The following is a 21,506-nucleotide window of genomic DNA, read 5'->3' as shown; positions in this document are numbered from 1 at the left end:
TATATTACTGAGTGAGTACCTAACTATGTAGCAATCACCAAGCTAAGTGTCACACATACGAACCTCGATTTTTAATTCTTACTCTCCTAGATACTGTGCATGCTATTTCCTTTTCCTTGCAAAGTTTTAAATTTCTACGTGCCAATCAAATACTTATTTTAAAAATGAAGAATGTAGCTATTTTAAATAGACTATATTCCTTGGGAGAATATACAGAAAAACCCATTTTTCAGGTTAGGAATAAAATGTAGTGATTTTATGGCTTGAATTAGATGCATATTTTGTCCAGTGTGTTAAGAAAAAGTTTTAGCATTAATGTCCTAAAATTGTAATTTAATATTACATTCTGTAATATAATAATTCAAATAATCAGTATGTTATATAATAAAGGGCTTTCTAGAACTTTTCAAGGAAATCTTTTAAAACAGTGGAGAAATGGGTTAAGAGGATGAATTTTTGTTTCACACACACCCAAGTGGTTCAATCTTGGAACCACTTCACATTTGTTGATGATCTTGGAGAAGTTATTTTGCATCTTGGAGCCTCATCTCTAAAACGGTAATAACAATTTTTACCTCATAGAGTTATTGAATATAATCACACTGGAAGATTAAGGACACACAAAAAAATGGGGATTCCTAATTTCACAGTAATGGAGTTTTTCTCTCATTTGGCTTAGTCTATTATAACTATTTAGGATTATGAGGGAATCTGAGAGGAAAAAACAGAGTCAGGAACATAATCAAGATGAATTGGGAAATTATAAATGTAGGAAAAACTATGAAAATCCAACTTACTGAATGCTTATTATATGCCAGCCACTGCACTATTAAAAAAATTTTAGTGTGTTTATTAATAAATGAAAAACTCAACTTGTAGCAGTTTGAGTATAGTATTTTTCGCTAAAACTTAGTATTAAATATTGCCATGTATACATCAACTAAATTCTCAACCTATTTAGGTACCTTGCAATAAAAATAAATCTAAGCTATATAGTAATTAACATATGAATTAAAATCTCATTATGCTCCCCGACAGCAATGTCCAGTTTTATCTACTCATATGAAAAAGGATGCACATCAGTGGACGAACTGTTCTGATGTTCTGTTCTTTCATTTTGCTGCACCCCCATCCCCAGATTTGGTATTAATGCCAACAATGGCCACCATAGATCTGCTGTAAACACCAAGAGCAGACAGAAGAAACTCATGTCAGAGGAGTGCTGGTAGAGTTGGTAATAGTCACAGAAGGTTCTGGCTATATAGTACTTAGGAAAGAGAATGAAGAAAAAGTAATCCAGGAAATTAGGTGAAAGACAACTGTTAAGCAAACCCTTAGTTTCAGTGGAAACAGCACACAAGATTGATCTTAAAATTTTTACAGGGAGAACGAACTGTAAATTCAATTCAGTAGAACTGATTCTAGAAAATACTTTTTTTACTTAATGGTACAACAGTGATTGGACGGTAGATTATTAAAGAGGTGATGGCAGAAACATGATAGTAGGGCAAAGGAGTAAGAAACACAAAAGCAAGAATATCAGTATAGCTGAAAGAAATTGAAATTATAATACTTTTTAAAGAATAAAGGCAACTAAGTCAATATATAAAAATAATAAGAAAACACTTGATAAACTTAGGGATCCATCTTTTTTTTTTTTTTTTTTTACAAAAGAACGGTGAAAAGAGCCACAAAAACATACCCATGTCAAAATCAAATACAGAATCTCCCTTTTGAAATGCTTTTAGTATATCCCCCCCAACCAAAGGAAACTTTTTTTTCCCCCCCAAAGGAGACTAACTTACATTTAAAAAACTCTCCAGAAGATGTCAGATTAGCAAGTGATTAGCAAGTGCTCCTCTATCCTGGGTCTACAAAATTACTAATTTGGGTCTATAACAAAATTCAAGAGTCTTAAACCACATCCTTAAGTTCAAAAAGATTCTTTAAACCATCTGTTAATACAATTAACTCTTCAGGATGACACACAGAACAAGAGTGCACATTCTCCTAAAATCCTATGTACAAGTAGGAAAATTTTTAAGAGAAACGTTGACAGCAGAATGACTTACCTGTGGGACCACATTCTGTACGTATGTTGGTGGATGCTGCTGCTTTTGCTGAACAGCACTTTCTATTGCTACTTTAGCTACCGTGCTTGGATCTGCTCCTGCTGGCACGGCAACCATTGTTGCACTGCAGCCAGCATTGTTGGGGTCACTGATTGTAACAATTCTAACTCCTACTTTATTTGGAATTCCTGTGACTGTTTCCCTATCATTATCCTCTGCTGGCCTCTTTACAGTTTTGCATTCTGCTGTGCCATTTGTAGACCGAACGTCAGATGATAGGGCAGGAGAATGGGACACTCTTGATCCTGAGTGGGGAACTGCTATGATTTGATGCCCCTGTATAACAGAGGTTGTAGAATGTGGTGAGACAACTACACTTGGGCGTTGCTGAGGCACATCTGAATTCAAACTTGAAGCTAGAGGTCCATTAGGCAAGTCAGTACCACTAAACTGCTGTGTTACCACATTTTGAGCCTCTTGTATACTGCTCACAGATGGTGAACCACCCAAAGTTAATATAGGTCCATTAGAAATTCTTTCTAGTTGATCACCTTTGGCAGTATCTTGCTGAGTGGCATCTAGAGTCCCTTGTGGTTCCACTGGAGATATCTCACCGTTTCCTACATGATTGGAAGTTTTGTGATTTGGAATGTTTTTGCTTAAATGAGAACCATCTCCCTTATCAAAATCACAGATTCCATTAACTAGAGGTTTTTTCAAATCACTTTTGATATCCGGCATGTCCATTTGTTCCAAGTTCTGTTTTCCAGATGTTCCATTCTCACCTAATTCTAACGATGGCCCATTACTGATTAGTGAGCACTGATTAGCCTCACTTTGAATTTTCCCTGAGTTTGAAGGAGGTAGACTTGAGTCACTGTACTTTCTCCCATTTAAAAGACTTCCCACCTGCATTTCATTTTCCTTTGTATCCCCATTGCTGGTGTTCGTGGTTCCTCGCCGGCAGGACGGGTTCTCCATTACTTCAATTTTACGTTCGTGAACATGTAAACCTGTTGCTTCTTTTGCTTCCTCCTCCTTTTGGCAAATTATCTTATCACCTTTGAATGGGGGAGTAGCAGTAGTACAGGATGATTGTCCAGCTGGAGATGTCTGAGTGGCTGGAAGCGTTTGCACCTGAAGTCCAACTCCTGCCTGTGTCCCACTCATGGTAATTCCTGCTGGAGCAATGAGCTGAGTTGCATTTCCCTGACTCACAGTTGCAGTTGCAAAACTTGTATTTGGCACAACTGTTATGGTTACCTGGTTGCCAGAAGTCCCTTGGAAAATGGTTGCTGGGCTGTTTGAAATCAGTGGGCCTGGTAATATTTGTAAGTTCGAGATAGGTACAGTTTGCACTCCGCCTGTGGGTGGCATTGCACTTTGTACCAACTGAACATTTTGCTGCCCAACCAACAGCTGCTGAGCTGAAGACTGCCCCTGCACTCCAAAACCTGCTGCTTGGTTATTGGCCACCTGGTATACCACCTGAGGGCTGGGAGCTCTCGCGTTATTAGGGGGAGGAATCTGTGGAGCTGGGAGAATTAGCTTACCACCCGGTGTCGAAGGGCCACGCTTTGGAAGCAGCAACTGTTTTATCAGACTTGACTCACCAGAAGCAGGCTGACCAACGCCTGCATTCGCTTGCTGTGGCTGAACTTGCATCTGTACTTGTTGGGGCTGCTGAACCTGTACTTGTACCTGTTGCGGTGAGGGTGCTGGTGAATGCTGCTGCTGTTGCTGCCTTTTCACAGATAGCATCTGACTGACGGTAGGAGGTGGTCCCTGTGATTGAGGGGTGGAAGATGATGACATGGCAGTAGGAACTTGGTTATTAGTAGCTGGGACAGGTGATGGTGAGGAAGATGGAGTTATGTTTGGTTGCCCAGTTAACTGAACTGTCTGACCAGCTGGAAGAGCTGCTGGATTAGCAAGAACAATTTGGTGAATGGCTGGTGCATAAGTCTGACCTTGTTGAGCTGGCTGGCTTACAATCACTACACTCTGTTGGGTTGGCTGCTGTGGTTGTTGAATGGGCTGTTGTACCACTGTTGATGAAACTTGCTGAGAAGGGAGAGGTTTTGGTGCAATGTTCTGAAACCCTACCCTTGAGGGTTGTGGACTTGGGACACCAGCAATGGTAACCATTTGTCCCGTAGCTACCTGAAAATTCTGTACTGAAGTTGCTGAGACAATATTGGATGCAGAAGTTGTTACATACTGTGAAGGTGCTATGATAACAGTGTCTTGCGGCTGGCTACCAGCTGACGTCTGTTGAGATGAAGTTTGCACAGGTTGGGGTGATGTGGTGATTAACTGTTGACCCTGTGATACTGAAGAAGTACATGCTGGTATGTTCTGTACTCTGCCAAATATATGACTCTGTGGGACAGCTTGTTGAATTACTGTAACAGGAGTGCCGGAAGGTATCTGTCCTGGTACCACTGTGTGTAATGGAGACTGTTGTGGAATTACAGATGGATGATGAAGCAATGTCTGGGAATTTACAACCGTAACAGGTTGTGGCCCTGTACTGTGATTCTGAACCACAGAACTCTGAGCAGCTCCACCTCCCACAGCAATGCTAACAGGAACTGCTGTCTGGGATATAGAATTCTGGATTACTGTAGCCTTAACAACTTCACAAGGAATTGGAGCTTTATTTTGAATGACAGTCACTGGAGCATTTTGCTGCTGGTGGGTATGAACTGCAGGATTTGGTGGAATTCTGGAAACAGTCTGTGCCACAGTATGAACACCTTGTACTGGAAAAGACATTTGTGTTGCAGTCAAATTTGAAGACTGGTTGGTAACAGAAGTCCTCTGAAAATGGTTTCCTACAGTTTGTGGTCCATGAGGGATTCCTGAAAATATGAGGGAAAGGTCAAAATTCATAAGGAAAGGACTGAAAAGCTGAATGTAGGCATTGCTTTACTTAATACAAAAGAAAAATCCTTTTAAGAAATTAACATTTAACACCTCTGCATCATATGAATATGATAAAAGTAACAGAATAAGCAAAATGCAACTGGAAAAACAAGGAAAAATTATTCATTTTAAATTTATATAATATACTGTTTCATTTTGTTTGTTAAGTTAGTAATACTTAAAAACTCAAAAATTAATACCTGCAGGTGAAGGACTTGGAGATACATCAGGAACAGAATCAACACGAACAACAGGAGTAGAAACTGGTTGCTGCTGATAGTACATCTGAATGGGAAGTGGTATAGCCCTCCTTTTTACTCCTACTACATGAATATGTGCCTGCCCGTTGCTACTGGAATCCTCCACTCTCTTCACTGTATGATTTGGAAAGACCGTTCTGTAAAGTACACACATAACTTAGTTTTATAAACTAGCAAACGAGCAAAAAACATTTCAAACAATGTTTACATGAACAGTAGCAGGATAGTTACTGCTACTAATACGAACCAGTATGATTCATATAGATCTATTCTGTAAGGGTGGGAAGCAAAGAAAAAATATAAAAGATCAATTTCCCAATTTTTAAAATCATTATTAACATTGTTGGGTTTTAAATAATTCTATACCATATCTAATGAACAAAGAAGCTGCATCTAGGCAATGTCTATTTTATGAACTTTTGCAAAATATCAAAAGCCTTGATATTTGAAGATAAGAGTATTAGTTGTAGACTATTATTCAAGATAAAAAGGGCAAAAGTCATGTCTCTAACATATTTCAGTGGGTAGAAAGAAGTTTTTCCCTTCTCTTTCTTTGATAAGCCTCATAATGTTTAAACACAAACATGAGGTTTGATTTCCAAAAATCTCCTTGTATTTAAATTTCCATCTTATTACAACATAGCCTATATGAAATTTCAAGTAGTAGAAATATTTAAAAGTAGATAGATAGTTGGTATTTTCCCCAAAGAGCAAGAGATATTCTAGGTGATTCAAATTAACTTTGTTTAAAGTTAATAACTAAACATCCTACCTAAGACATTTATAAAATCCAGTTGAAGTTAGGATTCCACCACGAGCTAATTTACTGCACGTTGAGAGGTACTCAGAATACATCTCTGCTCGAGAGACAGAACAGTCTGGATTTACTTCAAAATGAGCATTTAGCCTAAAAAGGAGAAAAATAAATGGCATTACGCAATATATTACAGTAGAGTTCATATTTAAATATAGTAAAACTACTTGAAGGCAATGTATCATAAGGTAATATTTATGCCTGTCAATCAAATTTGACTATCTCATGTTATTAGCAAAAATGCATGCTAGGTTTTAGCCTGATGAAACTAAAAGGAGATTAATTATTTAATCATATTTATTTTAGTATAAAAATCATTAACAACAAATATAAAAACTATGTTCACATCTCAGTGAGAATAGGGTTGGTCTGTTGGCAAAAAAATATTCTACAACAAATAAATTTTATTTAGTCAATACCTACTCAATTTCCTGTCTTGCGATAATTAAAATATAACAGAAATTCCCAATAATGAGCTATTTCCATTGGCGATGTAGAAAATGGAGGAAAAACTGAACTAAAATTAAACTTTTGCTCTCTCTTGGATCAAATTCCTTAAGAAAAAAACTTACCCAAGCTTTTGACTACTCTTTAAGACAATCCTACTTCTCCCATGTCTCACACTCCCATTCCCCAATTTCAGAAACTTCTATTACTAATGCATCACAAAATTAATTCAAACTTCAATTTGTCTTTTCCATCCACACATAAGTTAGAACTGAAGGTCAAATTATCTTCACAGGATTCTTTTCTAGGACTTATTATAGTTGTTTATATAAACTGAATCAAATAATACTTAAAACAGTTCTCTCCCCCTTCCACACTAGAACTAGCAGAAATGTACAAATGTGATTTAGAAGACCAAATCTATTCCTAACACACACACATTTTACTGTGCGTGTAGTAGATACTTTTTCCAGTGTTCATAATTCTTTGAGTACTGAGTTTTCAAAAGGACTAGACATAAAAACTTTTTTTTTTTTGGTTTTAGTGTAGAAGATAAACATTTCCAAGTATTACTGGAAGAGATTCATCAAGTATAAGGGGCAAAAATATAGGAGGTGGAGGAAAAAAGCAAATAATTAGGGATATTTAAAACTATAAACCTGATTTTAAGCAAAGTGGAAAAGTCTAGAGAAAACTGCCACAGGAACAAAGATATGAAAGCACCAAAAATATGGAACACAGAATGACAGGAACATGGAATGGGAGACAAAAAATGTTAAAGAATGGGAGAGAAGGGATCAAAGAAAGGAAATTTTTAAGTAATAGATCATCAGAAAGTGATCTTTTATATTCAACCTGTAAATCTAAAGAATTTTAAGTTGGAATTTATAAACTATGTGGAAGCAATTATCCATGAGAAAATGAAATCTAGCCAAGTCTATATTTTTTTCAGAAAGTGGCTGATACAGGATTATTCAGTCTTCTCAGATAAAATATAATTTTCAAGTTGTTTATTTCCACGTAAACCCACTAACTATTGTATCATTTGATTCATTTCCCCTTACTATGACCAAAGAGGAAAAATTAACTATCAATGAACAGGAAGTATTGCTTGTGATGAAAAAGAAGAGATATTTAACAACAAAACCTGGTTTTACTTTCTTAAAGACAGCCCAGTTCAGTTTTAATGAAACATTAATTTAAGAAATAAAAATCCTACAATCTGACAAATCTTATTTTTCACAAAGACAGAGATAACATTTTAACACAAATTTTACTCTGAAAAGAAGTGGTGCAATTTAATGATATTCTAGTCAAAGATTATTTTAATTGTGAAGATTCTGATGTTTTTCTTTCAAATTATTCTAAAATGCAGGTGAAATGATTTTACATTGTCCTTTCTTTGGATAAATGATATTCTACTCTGACTAAAAAGAAATACAGAATAAAACATTCTGGATGACTGTTGAAATACATTTCCTTTTCTTTTTTGCTTTATTCTTCCCAAGGATAAAGCCTTAATAGAAATAAACCACTTACCACTGACAAGCAAACTTCTCACTATCTATTTCCACTATTCCTGGAGGTGGAGCAACATGCTGTGCTACAACTGCTCTGGAAGCTAAAGAAAAAAATACATTAGCTACATCATTTGTAAAAACTTAGTCACTATATGCCATGTTTAGTTCATGGATACTGAAACAATATTCACAACGAGTATCTTTTTAAAAGGGTATAAACATAATGAAAATATACAAATTTGAGAAAGAAACTTATTATAATGGAGCACATATCATACCAGGCAGTGTCTTAGATGCTTTATATAAACTCCTTTTTTAACTTTACAATCATTCAAATAATAACAATAATATGGATTATATAGCTAATATAAACTCTGTTTTTCCCATGGGTCAGACACTGAGTTAAATACATATATTATTTTAATTCTCCTGTGAGATGGGTACACATAAGGAAACAGACTCAAAGTGATTAAAATAACTAGCCCAAGGTCACACAGCTGAACATACCAGTAAATAAGAAGCAGTATAGTTATAGAAGCAGAGAGTATCAGAAATAATCACTTCACTTCTGAATTTAGAAGACTAACTCTGCAAGCAGCATATATGACGCTTTTGGAAAAAGGTGAACAAAAAGTCTGAACTAATTTAAAGTCCTATATTCAAGAAAGGATTTTTATATTATTATTATTCTGGGGGAAAAAATCAGTTGTAATAATAGTTTTGAAGTATACCTTTTGTCCTAAGAGAGGGAAGATGGCTGGGTAAAAAATGTACTAGCTATTATCTTAAGACAATACCAATTTCTGAGATTTTACTCATGATATCTTTTAAAACAATTCAACTCCAATGAATAAACTAAATCATCTATTATTTTCTAACAAGTTGAACAGATCTGTAGAAAAATGTTTTCTGCTGTATATAAAGGAACTAATGAAAACATGAAAAATGTGATTATATTAACTTAGTCATATTGTAATTTATAAATATGAATCTTACATATTTATAAAATGAAAAATTATACTGCTTCAGCATTATTTTATAGTTTTTAAACTTATAAAATGTACCCACTATTTTTCAGATAACATTTTAGCGAAACTCGGAACCCTCAAACAGAACAAATGTATTTCTAAATTTCTAATTAATAATCAAAGCAGCTCTACAGCACAGTCAAATCTGTGAATGATCGAAAGCAATCTTGACTTTTGTTTGATGAAGCCCCCAAGCTTTCATTGGGATAAGAGCTAATAAGCAGCCACTTACTGAACATTTACTCTGTATCAAGCCACTTACATTTATAAAATACTGTTTGTTTTAATCTTATTTATAGGCATAAATTTAATTATCCCCATTTTGCTAATGAAAAAAATTAAGCTCAGAGATTAAGTTTACAAAGAAACACATGATGGAAATGGCACAGCTGTATGTAGCTGGAAAACCTATTAGGGGTATTGGATTTGAATCCAGGTCTGTCAAATTTCAGGTACCATACTATGACATGCTATTTCTTAATAGAACAAAATAATTACAACCAAAATTATTTTCCTGGTGCAACCACAGCTTATCTTTTCCTAACTTGATGACACCATTACAGAAGATATCCGAGCAGGGCCTGAACCTATGTGGAAATCTTCCTCCTTTTTCTTTACCAATTACATTACTAGAGCATATACCCTACTTAGACTGGATTCTCATGAATCAATTAATAACCAATTGAGTAAAATATAAGAAATTATGTTTAAATTATAAGTTTTAAAAATAATGCATAAAGAATAAAGCAGCCACAATTAAATTAAGAATATAAACTGGAACCATAGAATTACTATAAAAGTGGCTATAAACTGAGAAGCATTCGCTCAGAATGATACCTGAAGACATTCCAAATGATACAAAGGGACTTATATTTTAAAAGGAATCAATTTCCAGGGGCACCTTGGTGGCTCAGCCAGTTGAACAGTTGACTCTTGATTTCAACTCAGCTCATGATCTCAGGATTATGGGATTGAGCCCTCATACAGGCTCCATACTCAGTAGGGAGTCTGCTTGAGATTCTCTCTCATTCTGCCTCTGTCCCTTCTCTATCTCTTTCCCTATCTCCCTTAAAGTAAATAAATAAAAATCTTTAAAAGAAATCATTCTCCAGATACTCAACTTTTATATATATTCCTTCCTAAAACTGCTCTTCTCCCATTTTTGGAACAGAAAGTCTTAACTTTCATCCATCCTTTATAGTAATGCAGGTTATGGTTAAAGGCATGGCTCTGTGGCTGGCTCTAGAGTTTCAGCACTTAACTAGCTGTGTAACCATGGGCAAGTTACTTAACCTCTGTTTATAAAAAGGGGAAAAGTAATAGTACACTGACCTCATAGATAGTTATTAGGATTAGAGAAGTTTATATATAAGTCACTTAAAACAATGCTTGGCACATAGTTAGCACTATATAATTGTCACCTATGATGTGATGATGATGATAAATGATGTAAAAACCAAATGGAGAATTAGAATCATTAGAATTCACAAAGCTTCTTTTAACCAAGGTATTATGGTAGGGCTTCCTGTCTACATTTTATGAATGTTTTATATATTATAGTTAAGAGCAATGTTTGGCATGACATATTGAGTATTCTGGCCATTTGGTGTTTTATAAATTCAGATCTAGAGTGATGACAAATTTTCTTTAATGTCCTTCCCTCCTCTATCCTTCAACTACTGTCAAAAAGGGCATTATTTTTGAGGCAGAATCTTGTAGAAGTAAAGCACAGAGAATTTTTTAAAGAAATACTGAAAGTGGTGGCATTTTATTTCAGATGATAAACTTATGGCTAAATTATCTTAGAATTTTGAAGTAAGGAAAGTGTCATGGGAACACCTATTTAACTATACTTTCTTGGAAACAAAAATAAAATTGGACTTCTAAGTGATGGAAACTGAGGCCAATTAAGCAAGATACTTTTTTTTTTTTTTTAAGATTTTATTTATTTATTCATGAGAGACAACACAGAGAGAGAGAGAGAGAGAGGCAGAGACACAGGCAGAGGGAGAAGCAGGCTCCATGCAGGGAGCCTGACGTGGGACTTGATCCCAGGTCTCCAGGATCACACCCTGGGCTGAAGGCAGCGCTAAACCGCTGAGCCACCCAGGCTGCCTGATACTTTTGATAATAAATACTAACCTTATCAGTTAGATTATGTGTCAGACATTTTCTATAACTGGGATAAATCTGCACGTCTAAGGTTTTGACAAAAAAAAGTACTCAAAGCACGTGATAAAAGCACCTTATCAAAAAACTATCTTGAGGGATCCCTGGGTGGCGCAGCGGTTTGGCGCCTGCCTTTGGCCCAGGGCGCAATCCTGGAGACCCGGGATTGAATCCCACATTGGGCTCCCGGTGCATGGAGCCTGCTTCTCCCTCTGCCTATGTCTCTGCCTCTCTCTCTCTCTCTCTGTATGACTATCATAAATAAATAATAAAAAAAAAAAAAAATTAAAAAAAAAAAAAAACAAAAACTATCTTGAACAATATTTCAATTTTCCTAACCCAGTGGTCCTCAAAGTAGAGTCCCCTGACCTGCAGTATCAGCATCTCATGAGAAATTTTTAGAAATTAAAATTCTCTAGTCCACCTGATTCAGAAATTCAGGGTATGGAGCCTAGAAATCAGTGTGTAGGGCAGCCTGGGTGGCTCAGCGGTTTGAGCACCTGTCTTCAGCCCAGGGTGTGATCTTGGAGACTCGGGATCGAGTCCCGCATCAGGCTCCCTGCATGGAGCCTGCTTCTCCCTCTGCCTGTGTCTCTGTCTCTCTCTCTGTGTCTATCATGAATAAATAAATTAAACCCACCAGCCAATTGTGATGCACCCTAAAGCTTGAGAACCACTGTGCTAATACTTCTTGACTATATCAGGTTAAACAAGGTGCACCTAAGCAAGAGTCAGCAAGTATATTTTATAGCCATATCTTGTTCATATCTTTTTCACATATTTCCAATAAAATTTAAAAATAAATATAATGACTAGGCAACAAATTCTCTTATTTCAATAAAATCAAAGAACTCAAGTTGCCAGAAGATCATTAAATATAGTTTTAATAATTTTGGATAATTCTGAAGCTCAAAGAATTTAAGTTCTACCCTTAGCTATTTATTGATGTGAACTAGATTTTCAAATTAAATCTATAAAAAGGAAAAATGGAGATAGTATTAATGTTGAACCCAGTTTCACTCTAGAAATAAAAAAATACTCATTCTGGGAATACTAGAGTAACATTTTCCAGAGAACTATCTCATTAAAAGAGATGAACTTCCAATTACTACTTTGTCATGTACTGTTGTTTTATGTACTGTTTAATTCTAAAACTTATAATGATAAAATTTTAAAAACTTAAAACTTTACAGAGTAACAGGAAATAGAAAAAGTTAAATTAACTTTTTAAAAAAAGAAACTTTTTTGAGAAAGTTAAATTAAAATACCTACATTAATAGCTGCTATTATTGATAGAGTGGTGGATATGAGTTCAAAGAGAAAGAGGCTACAATAAAATTTCTGCTATTAAGGGTTTATGTACTTTTAAAATGGATGATGGCAAATATCAATATTCCACTGGATACAGAAAGTATTTTTTATTTTAAAATGTTAATTTAATATACACAAAAGAATTATTTATTACTATTTAAATTATAATGAAAAAATTTGGATGTCAAACTAAAAGTGGGTGAAAGATTATATAAGTTTTCATAGATAGTAATGAGGGGAAGTGAGCAAAACCTTTGAAGAGGACCATTCCAAAGGTAAGTAGTATTAAACAGATAATGGGGAGGGTGGGAGGTCAAACTATAAATGATAACTAATCAAGCAATTAGAAGTTATCATTCATGATGAGCAAGTAATAAAATGCTCACCAGTTCAAAAGTGAATTTTAGGTCTTTAGAGGCTTATTCCCATATCTACCAACGAATTACTATATATATGAACAAGTCACAGATTCTCAACATTTAATTTCATCCATTTGCCAAATGAGGACCAAATCTTAGTTGGGGGGACGGTCAGTGATAAGGCAAAAATCAGTAGCTTTCATCAAAATTACCCTTAAATATTCTTCAAATGGCCCATTATATTTTAGTGTATCACTGACAAATTAGTCCCTCGCTTTGCTGAACAAGTTTCTCTCTGGCTCTCAGTTAATTTAATCTGCAATTTCTTCTTTGAGGATAGGAATATACCTCCATGACCCAGTTAACTGGCAAAAAGAACTGTTTCATTTGTCAAGGTTGAGAAAACATTACTAATTTGACTGCTGATTCCCCAAAATGGACTGGCTATTTAACATCTATTGCCTGCAGGTGAAAGTTACTGAGTAGGTTAGTAGTCAAAATTATCTATTCTTTTTCTGCTTTATTATTTATCCAATTCTATTAGGTGACACCAAGTAAGTTAAATGCACATATGATACAACTAACTCTACTATAAACTTTAGAAGGACATAGTGGAAATCCATAAAATATGTGATATATATATTACATACTTTTTGTGTGAATAGAGTAGTATATAATTGTGATACTATGAGTTAGAGTAGAGGAGAGACTGGTACCATGACTAAATGAGAGGAGAACAAATAGCTGAGAGATGTGATGGAAGTCTGAACTGGGGCATTACTGCACTGGCAATTGAAGAAGCCAAGGTATTTAGGAAGAAAGACTCAACAAGATTTGGTGATTAAATGGATGTGGTAATTAAAGATAAAAAATGAAATTTTTGAATTAAAGGTAGTGGGAGAAGTTGATGATCTAAATGTATTTTAGGCTGAAAGGAAAAAGCAGGTAAAGAAAAAGAGGTTTAAGATACAGGAATGAGACTGATATTCAGAGCACAGATTCAGAAGCTGACATCTCTGAAGACAAGGGGAAGTTGAAGGAAAATGAGTTCAGATGCTAATAAGTTTGTAAGTGAAGGGGTAACAAGTTGAAGAATTCATGCTACCTGGCTTCCATATTAATTGCAAAGTGAGAAGTAATAAGATCAACTGAGAAAAAGAGTATCCTCCATTAACACAAGGGAAGAGAAATATTTTGGGAATGGTGGGAGGTGGAAAGCAGATGAGGTGAAAGACGGATTGTTTTGTTAAGACAAATGAAGGCAGAGAAAGCACTCCCAAAAAGGTGGACAGTGCTAAAATATAAAAAGGACAATTCAAAACAAGCCAGGAAAAAGAAGTCCAAGGACTGAAGAGAATGCTCATTATTAGACAGCTATGATTTGTAATTAAAGACATTTGAGTTAAATAGAATTATCCAAGAGACCCTAAGAAAGGTGCACAAGTGCAGGTACACATGCTTATAAATGTGTCATGTGTGTACACATGCACGTGTGTCTGATTCAAAGCTCTGATTCTATGGATTTGGTTCAGGTATTAGGAGGTATTATATTTATGTACTTGGATACCAGCTGGGAGAATTATAAGGTTATGTATGATTAACTTACTCTTGGCATACCAACTTCCAATGACAAAATCACAAATAAGAAGTCCACTGGGGTACTTCATATTGTTCTCACAACTGTAAATATCTAATCCCTCACATTCTTCTAAATGTCTTTTTAAAAAAAATCTATTATGCTATTCTTCCTTTGTGCTCACTTTGGTCCTACTGCTCCTAGAATCTAAGAAATTGAAGCTCACACTTAAGTTCTGTTTTAGCCTATTCCATTATGTAATATCAGCTCCCTGTACTGTATATTCACGTCTTATACACCCATAACCATACTGAAAACATTATGTAAAAACACTAACCTGGGGCAGATGCTACATGGGTCTGGGTTTGGACTTGCTCTACAGCTTGTGGCCTAATTTCAGATAAAACTTGATGACTGGAACTTGGATGTTCGACGAGTTTTACTGCAGCTAGTGCGTCAGGGCCAAACATTTGAATATCCATAGAAACCAAACACACTAACATATCTAAAATAAATTAAAAACCAATAGTTATTAATGATATTATCAAACAATGACATCACTGAAAAACACATGCCATACACAATAGCTGCTTCTCAAATGCCAGTCTATGAATCACTGTACATCAGAATTATCTGTAAATCTTTAAAAAAAAAGATTTTTAGGCTCAATCTCTGAAGACTGATTTAGTAGCTCTGGGATCGGGATTAGGTATCTTTATTTTTGAAAAGTTTCCCAACTGATTCTGATGTGTAGTTAGATTTAGGAACCATTGATATGGAAAGTGACATCTTAATTTCTCAAGAATAATTTCAAGCCAAATCTCTATTAACTCTGGGTTTAGTATTTATATCAAAGACAGAAATCATTTTAATAAATGAGTAAATGTTAACATGACCTACTTTCACAATTGTGTTTAAAACTGATAAGCCACTAAAGAGGTAGTAATTTAAGAATAGTACCATTACCAGCAACTTCTACAAACACAAGGAAACTTTTTCACTCAGCTTCAGTTTCTTAATAGTAGCAGCTGACCATTTGAAACAGAAAGACCTGCTCCTCAGAGTGATAGCAGTCTTATTGGGGTTGTTTGGTTGAATTTGATAAGTAATAACAGAAATACAGAAAGGAATAGGAATTATTGATAGCCACATATACCCTGGTCTCTAAATGACAGAGCTTCTTGCTAATCTAAAACACGAAGGAAGAATAACACAAACAAGTGTGTCTGAATGCGTAAGGACTCCTCAAAATAAACAGTAAACCCCAAATATCAATTGTAATTTAGTACAGCACCCCATTAAATACTTTTATCTTCAATAAAGGAAGAAAGATTTCTTTGGTTTAGTCTTACCTATGCTCTTTTCTACTTTTGCAATTTTTGTGCAAGCAACATCTCCCATTTCTGTGAGCATATATAGCACCTCAAGTGTTGAGATCACAAGCAGCACATCAGGTAAAGTGAGATGACAAATGATCTCTCTATATGAGTCTTGATCGACATATTCACAAATCAAAACACCATTATCTTCTGCTTTGCAAAGATTTCCCAAAATTTCCATGCCTGAAAAGTATATGTACACAAACATGAATTTATTTTTTAACAGATAAGAAATCTGTGCATGTTATACACAGAAAATTAAGTAAGCACTTACCCCTCATCTTTAAAAATCTATCCCTTGACATTAGGCATTTTGTAACAGTATGAAACATCAGATGAGTAGTTTTAAAATCGACAGGGTCCAATAGAAGCTGGAAAAAAGAAAAGACACTATTGTTGAGGTAGCCCTCTTCAGTGTTGTATACTTCAAATTTAATAAAAATTAATAGAACAGTGTTGCCTATGTTTTAAAAATGGTAATTACTGTGGGAATAGCCATCACTAAATCTAGAGCATCACTTCAAATATTTCTTCCAAAAAAGCATGTCAAACTATACCACTTTAGGCAAAATTGTATGTAAGCCTACATTTCATATCCTGTAAGTATAGCAAATATAATAATGCTACATACTAAAATTTTAAAGTAAATATCATTGCTAACTATCAAAACTGTCTTAAGTTACTATCACATACTTACCTCAGCTGCAATATTTCCTAATGTGTCAAGGCCTAATTGCCTTAGAGAAATAAAATGACTATGTGCAGAAAGTAACAGGAAACGAAGACAGGTACGATTAGCTGCCAAGAGCTTAACATTGCCCTCCTCAAAGGAAAGATTTCGCAAAATCACTGCAATCTGAAGTACCCGTTGTCCTTCAATATCATTAATGCCCAGCTTTCGAGGTGGATGAAATAAAGATTCCCAAATCCATTCTCCTGATGTACCTTCTATAACAGAAAACACATATTTTATTTAAATTGATAATTCATTTATTATTGTAGATATTTCAAAGTTATTTAAATTGTTCTTATTGCCTTACCATGAGACTTGTTTCTGTCAGAAATGAGGTCACGTACTTCATTGTCATCAACAATGTCTTTCCAAAACTGTAATTAAGAAATTATTATACTAAAGTCTGATATTTGAAACAACTATTCTATTACTTTAAAAATAGTCAAATACACTAAAAAATTTCCATTATATACTTATTTATTTTTAAAGAGGGAGAGAAAGGGGGGTGGGGAGGGCAAGAGGGAGAGATTTTTTTCTTTTTTTTTAAAGACAAGGGAAGAGTAAAAGGGGAAGGGGCAGACAGGGAGAGAGAGAACCTTAAGCAGACTCCAAGCCCAGCATGGAGCCTTACATGTGGCTCCTTCTCACAACTCTAAGATAATGACCTGAGCTGAAATCAAGAGTTTGACACTTAACTGAACGAGCCACACAGAGGTCCCTAAATTTGTACTTAAAAAAAATCCATACAGACATCATTATGTGCTATATATTTAATTACTGGACATAAATATGAGAATGGCCAGAAAAAGTATTCAAAGAGATTGGGCAAAGAATTTTTTTAAAAGGTTCAAAGATGTTAACCTAGAGATTGAAGAAGCACTCCAAACAATTAAGAAAGATAAAGATGTGTAAGAACATCAAAATAAAATAATAAAATTCCTGAAAAGCAAAGACAAAAAAGAACCCCAACTAGAATGCAAAGGCAGAAAAAGAACAGATAATATTAAAAAGGACAACAACTAAACTGATAGCAGACTTTCTAAAAAAATAAAATAGAATAATAGAAACCATAAGACAATGGGACATTTTCTAAGTGATGGAAGAATATATCTCCTAAACTAAAATCTTTAAACAGTGAAACTGCCCTTTAAAAATGAAAACTGGCAAAGGAAAACTGAGACAACTCATCTACAAAACAGCACTAAGGAAAAATACATGAAAAGGTAGATGTGGTTTAAATCAAAATAAATAATAAATGAATAAAATACTAAAAACAATGTCTTATGAGGTAAAAATATGCATAAAATTAAAATCTAAGAAAAAAAAGCCTGGAAGACTTTTTTTCTCAGGCCATAATGGAGTAACTGGTACTTCAGCAGTCATCTTCCTATCAAAACCAATATGTATAAAACAACTGTTTTCAGAGATTGGACAACATAGCAATGCAAAACTTTAATTGCTGGAATATGGAAAACAAATGAAGTGAGTTCAATCACTTCCTTATAGTTTTATAGGACACTCTATACAGCACAGGGACAATAAATCCAAGAGATCATAGCAATTTCTAAGCTGAGGAAGCTGATCAGAGTTCAGCAAGGACAACAGAACTAGAATTTGAGAGCAAATTTGCTAGAAAGAGGAGTCATGAAGAAAAAGAACTCAACTAATCTGCACAAGAATGCTTTGAACTGATTGCTGAGTACTAAAACTACACATATGATGGCTAAAATCCAAAACACCAAGCAAAAAATGGAGAAAACTAATGAAGAGCTATAACTGAACAACTCACAAAATAGAGAAAATTCATTAAATACCCTGCTAATTCAGGAGAAATCCAAACAAAGCCATACCTTAGGTGTAGGAATAAACTGGTGCTAAAGGCTAATCTATCTCAAAAAAAAAAAAAAAAAAAGAAATGAAAAGAAAGAAAAAAATGGCTAATCTATCTGAATCACAGCAAAGCTTTAAAACAATCTTCTAAAAGATACGTCACAATCCATATGTCAATTAAAAACACGCCAGAAAAAAGTTCTACATTCTTAAAAGTCACCAAAATCCAAACACTCAATAATGTCACATTCCCAATATGCATATCTAATAGAAAAATTACTTCATGTACAAAGAAAGTAGGAAACATGACCCATAACTAAGACAAAAATAGTTTCAACAAAAACAGACTCAAGATGGAATTACCAAAGCTTTAAAAACATTTTTAATACAATTTTTATTTTTTTATTAAATATGGGCAAAGATTTAAAAGAAAGTATAAGCATAATTAGGAGAAAAATGGGAAGATATGGGAGAGAATCAAATAGAATTGCTAGAGCTGAAAAACATAGTACCTAAAATTTAAAAATATGACTAGAAGCGCTTAACAGGATAAGAGAAAATGAAAACAATAGAAACTATCCATGAGGTACACAGAAAAAAGGTCTAAAAACAATGAACAGAACTTTTGTAGCCTGTGGGACAATATATGGTCTAACATTTGGATAAACATAGTCTCAGAAAAATAGGAGAAGAAAGAAAAAATCTGAATAATTGCCAAAATATTCCAAATTTCATGAAAAATACAAAAGATCTAACTAAGTCCCAAGTAAGAAACATGAAGAAAACATCAACAAAACACATCCCGACCAAAATAAAAATCAATGATTGAGAGCACTTTGAAAGCAGTCAGAGAAAAAAGATCACACAAGACAATAAGATTAAAACTGACTTGTCAGGAAAAATGCAAATGAGATGCCAATGAAACTTTACCTTAAAACTGCTCAGATGATAGTTTACAAGCACAATTTTATATCCAGCAAAAATACCTTTCAAACATAAAGGCAAAATATAATTTTCAGGAAAATAAAAGCCAAGAACCAAAATTCAACCACATCAATAATTTCATGAAGTATAATTGGCCTGAATACACTGAGGAGAAGGAAGAAATTGCACAAAAAGCAAATTACAGGAAAGGAGGAGGCAAGATCCAACTATAAGCTATCTTTAAGAAACTGTATGTAAAACTACAGATGAAAAGGGCCTAGTCAGTTAGGGATCTGACTCTTGTTTCTAGGTCAGGTTGCCGTCTCAGGGTCATGAAATCAAGCCCTGCATCAAGGAATCTGCTTGGGATTCCTTCTTCCTCTCCTGCTCTTTCTCTCTCTCTCAAATAAATAAATCTTTAAAAAAACCCAAAAAACAACAACAAAAAACAGATGAAATGTATAAGGAAGAAAAAGATATACCATAAAAATATTAATCATAAGAAAGCTGCTGTAGAAACACCTGGGTGGCTCAGTCAGTTAAGCATCTGCCTTCAGCTCAGGTCATGATCCCAGGATCAAGTCCCAGGTTGGGCTCCCTGCTCAGCGGGGAGTCTTGCTTCTCCCTCTCCCTCTGCCCTGCTTGTTCTCTCTCTCTCTCTCAAATAAAATCTTAAATAAGGAAAGGAAGGAAGAAAAAAAGAGAGAAAGAAAGCTGTTGTAGATAAATTACACCAGTGAAGAGACTTCAGGAGATGGCATATTACTAGAGGTCAGAGGAATATTATGTAATGATAAATAAAAGTTATCAAGAAAATGTAATAATCTTAAGTATATAGGCAACACAGGTTCAAAATACACAAACACTGACAGAACTAAAAGAAGATATAAACCTTAATACTGTTGATGATTTTAACACTTGCCTCTCAGGAAATTATAGAGTAATTATACAGAAAAGCATAATGATACAAAAATCTTGAACACTGTCGAATACTTTAACTTGTTATTAATAAACCTTCATACAACAAGAGTAGAGAATACATTGTTTTCGAGTGTGCATGAAACATTCACTAAGACCATATGATAAGCCATAAAACAAGTCTTTATAAGTTTAAAGGATCTTATCTGGGGTGCCAGGGTGGCTCTTGCTAAAGTCATGATCTAGAGATCATGGGACTGAGTCCCATGTAAGGTCTGCAGTCTGTGGGAGGCTGCTTAAAAATTCTCTCCCTCTGCTCCCTGTTCCCAGCCCTCTTCATGTATGCACACTAAATAAATAAATAAATAAATAAATAAATAAATAAATAACATATAGATTATGTTCTTGGACAACAATGGTGTGATTAAAAAATGAATCAACAATAGTACTAATAGTAAAAGCTACTTTGAAAAAAAAATTAAATGGCATACTTCTATATTAGCCATAAATCAGAGAACAAATCATGAGACATGAGAAAATTCCTTGAAAATTCCTTGAAATGATAATGAAAACTCAACATTAGAAAATTTGTGGGATACAACTCAAGCAGTGTATAGAAGGAATTTATAGCTTTATATACTGACATTAAACAAGAAGGAAAGTTTAAAACCAATGTTCTAAGATTCTGTTTTAAGAAGTCTGAAAAAGAGCAAAGTAATGCGTAACAAGTACAGTAAATACAAATCAAAAGTGAGTAAATGGAGATGAGAGTTGTTCTAATGTCCCTGCATTATCTAAAAAGTGGTGAAAGTACGAATTTGCTAAATTAGTAAAAGTTAAAATTATAATCTCTAGTGTAACCACTAAGAGAACAGAAAAAGTGTATAAATATCAAACTAATATTAGGCAGAATAAACAATAATCAGTTAAATCAATTTTTTAAAAAAAGGTAAGAAAGGAGGAAGGGAAGAAAACAAAACCAAAAAGGTAAAGACATATAGAAACCAATTCAAGGCACTGCACATTTAAACACAATTATATCAAAATTTAATAAATGCACTATTTTTTTAAGGTTTTTTTTTTTTTTTTTTTTTTTTTTTTTTTTTAATTTTGAGAAAGAGAGAGCATGAGTAAGGAGGATAGGGAGAAGCAAGCTCCCTGCTGGGGAGGGAGCCCAACTAAATGCACTAATTTATTAAAACAAAGTTTTTCACAATGGAATAAAAAGCCCAAACATA

General features: G+C 34.4%; 1 protein-coding gene across 2 annotated transcripts in view; it reads right to left on the bottom strand.

Annotated features, from left to right (window-relative positions):
* ARID2 (AT-rich interaction domain 2) overlaps positions 1 to 21,506 on the bottom strand; it is a 169,148-nt gene that overhangs the window by 47,871 nt on the left and 99,771 nt on the right. For both annotated transcript variants that reach the window (XM_038577417.1, XM_038577418.1), the window contains exons 7-15: positions 16,904 to 16,970; positions 16,561 to 16,811; positions 16,138 to 16,234; positions 15,837 to 16,046; positions 14,822 to 14,989; positions 8,061 to 8,142; positions 6,033 to 6,167; positions 5,201 to 5,397; positions 2,073 to 4,936 (exon numbers count right to left, since the gene is read on the bottom strand). In XM_038577417.1, coding sequence (XP_038433345.1) covers positions 2,073 to 4,936; positions 5,201 to 5,397; positions 6,033 to 6,167; positions 8,061 to 8,142; positions 14,822 to 14,989; positions 15,837 to 16,046; positions 16,138 to 16,234; positions 16,561 to 16,811; positions 16,904 to 16,970 — 4,071 coding nt within the window. The remainder of the gene's footprint in view (positions 1 to 2,072; positions 4,937 to 5,200; positions 5,398 to 6,032; positions 6,168 to 8,060; positions 8,143 to 14,821; positions 14,990 to 15,836; positions 16,047 to 16,137; positions 16,235 to 16,560; positions 16,812 to 16,903; positions 16,971 to 21,506) is intronic.

Source organism: Canis lupus, chromosome 27 (genome assembly GCF_011100685.1).
Source record: "Canis lupus familiaris isolate Mischka breed German Shepherd chromosome 27, alternate assembly UU_Cfam_GSD_1.0, whole genome shotgun sequence".
Classification (NCBI taxonomy): domain Eukaryota; kingdom Metazoa; phylum Chordata; class Mammalia; order Carnivora; family Canidae; genus Canis; species Canis lupus.
The sequence above is the reverse complement of the archived record's forward strand: the minus strand, read 5'-3'. Positions and strand labels throughout refer to the sequence as shown.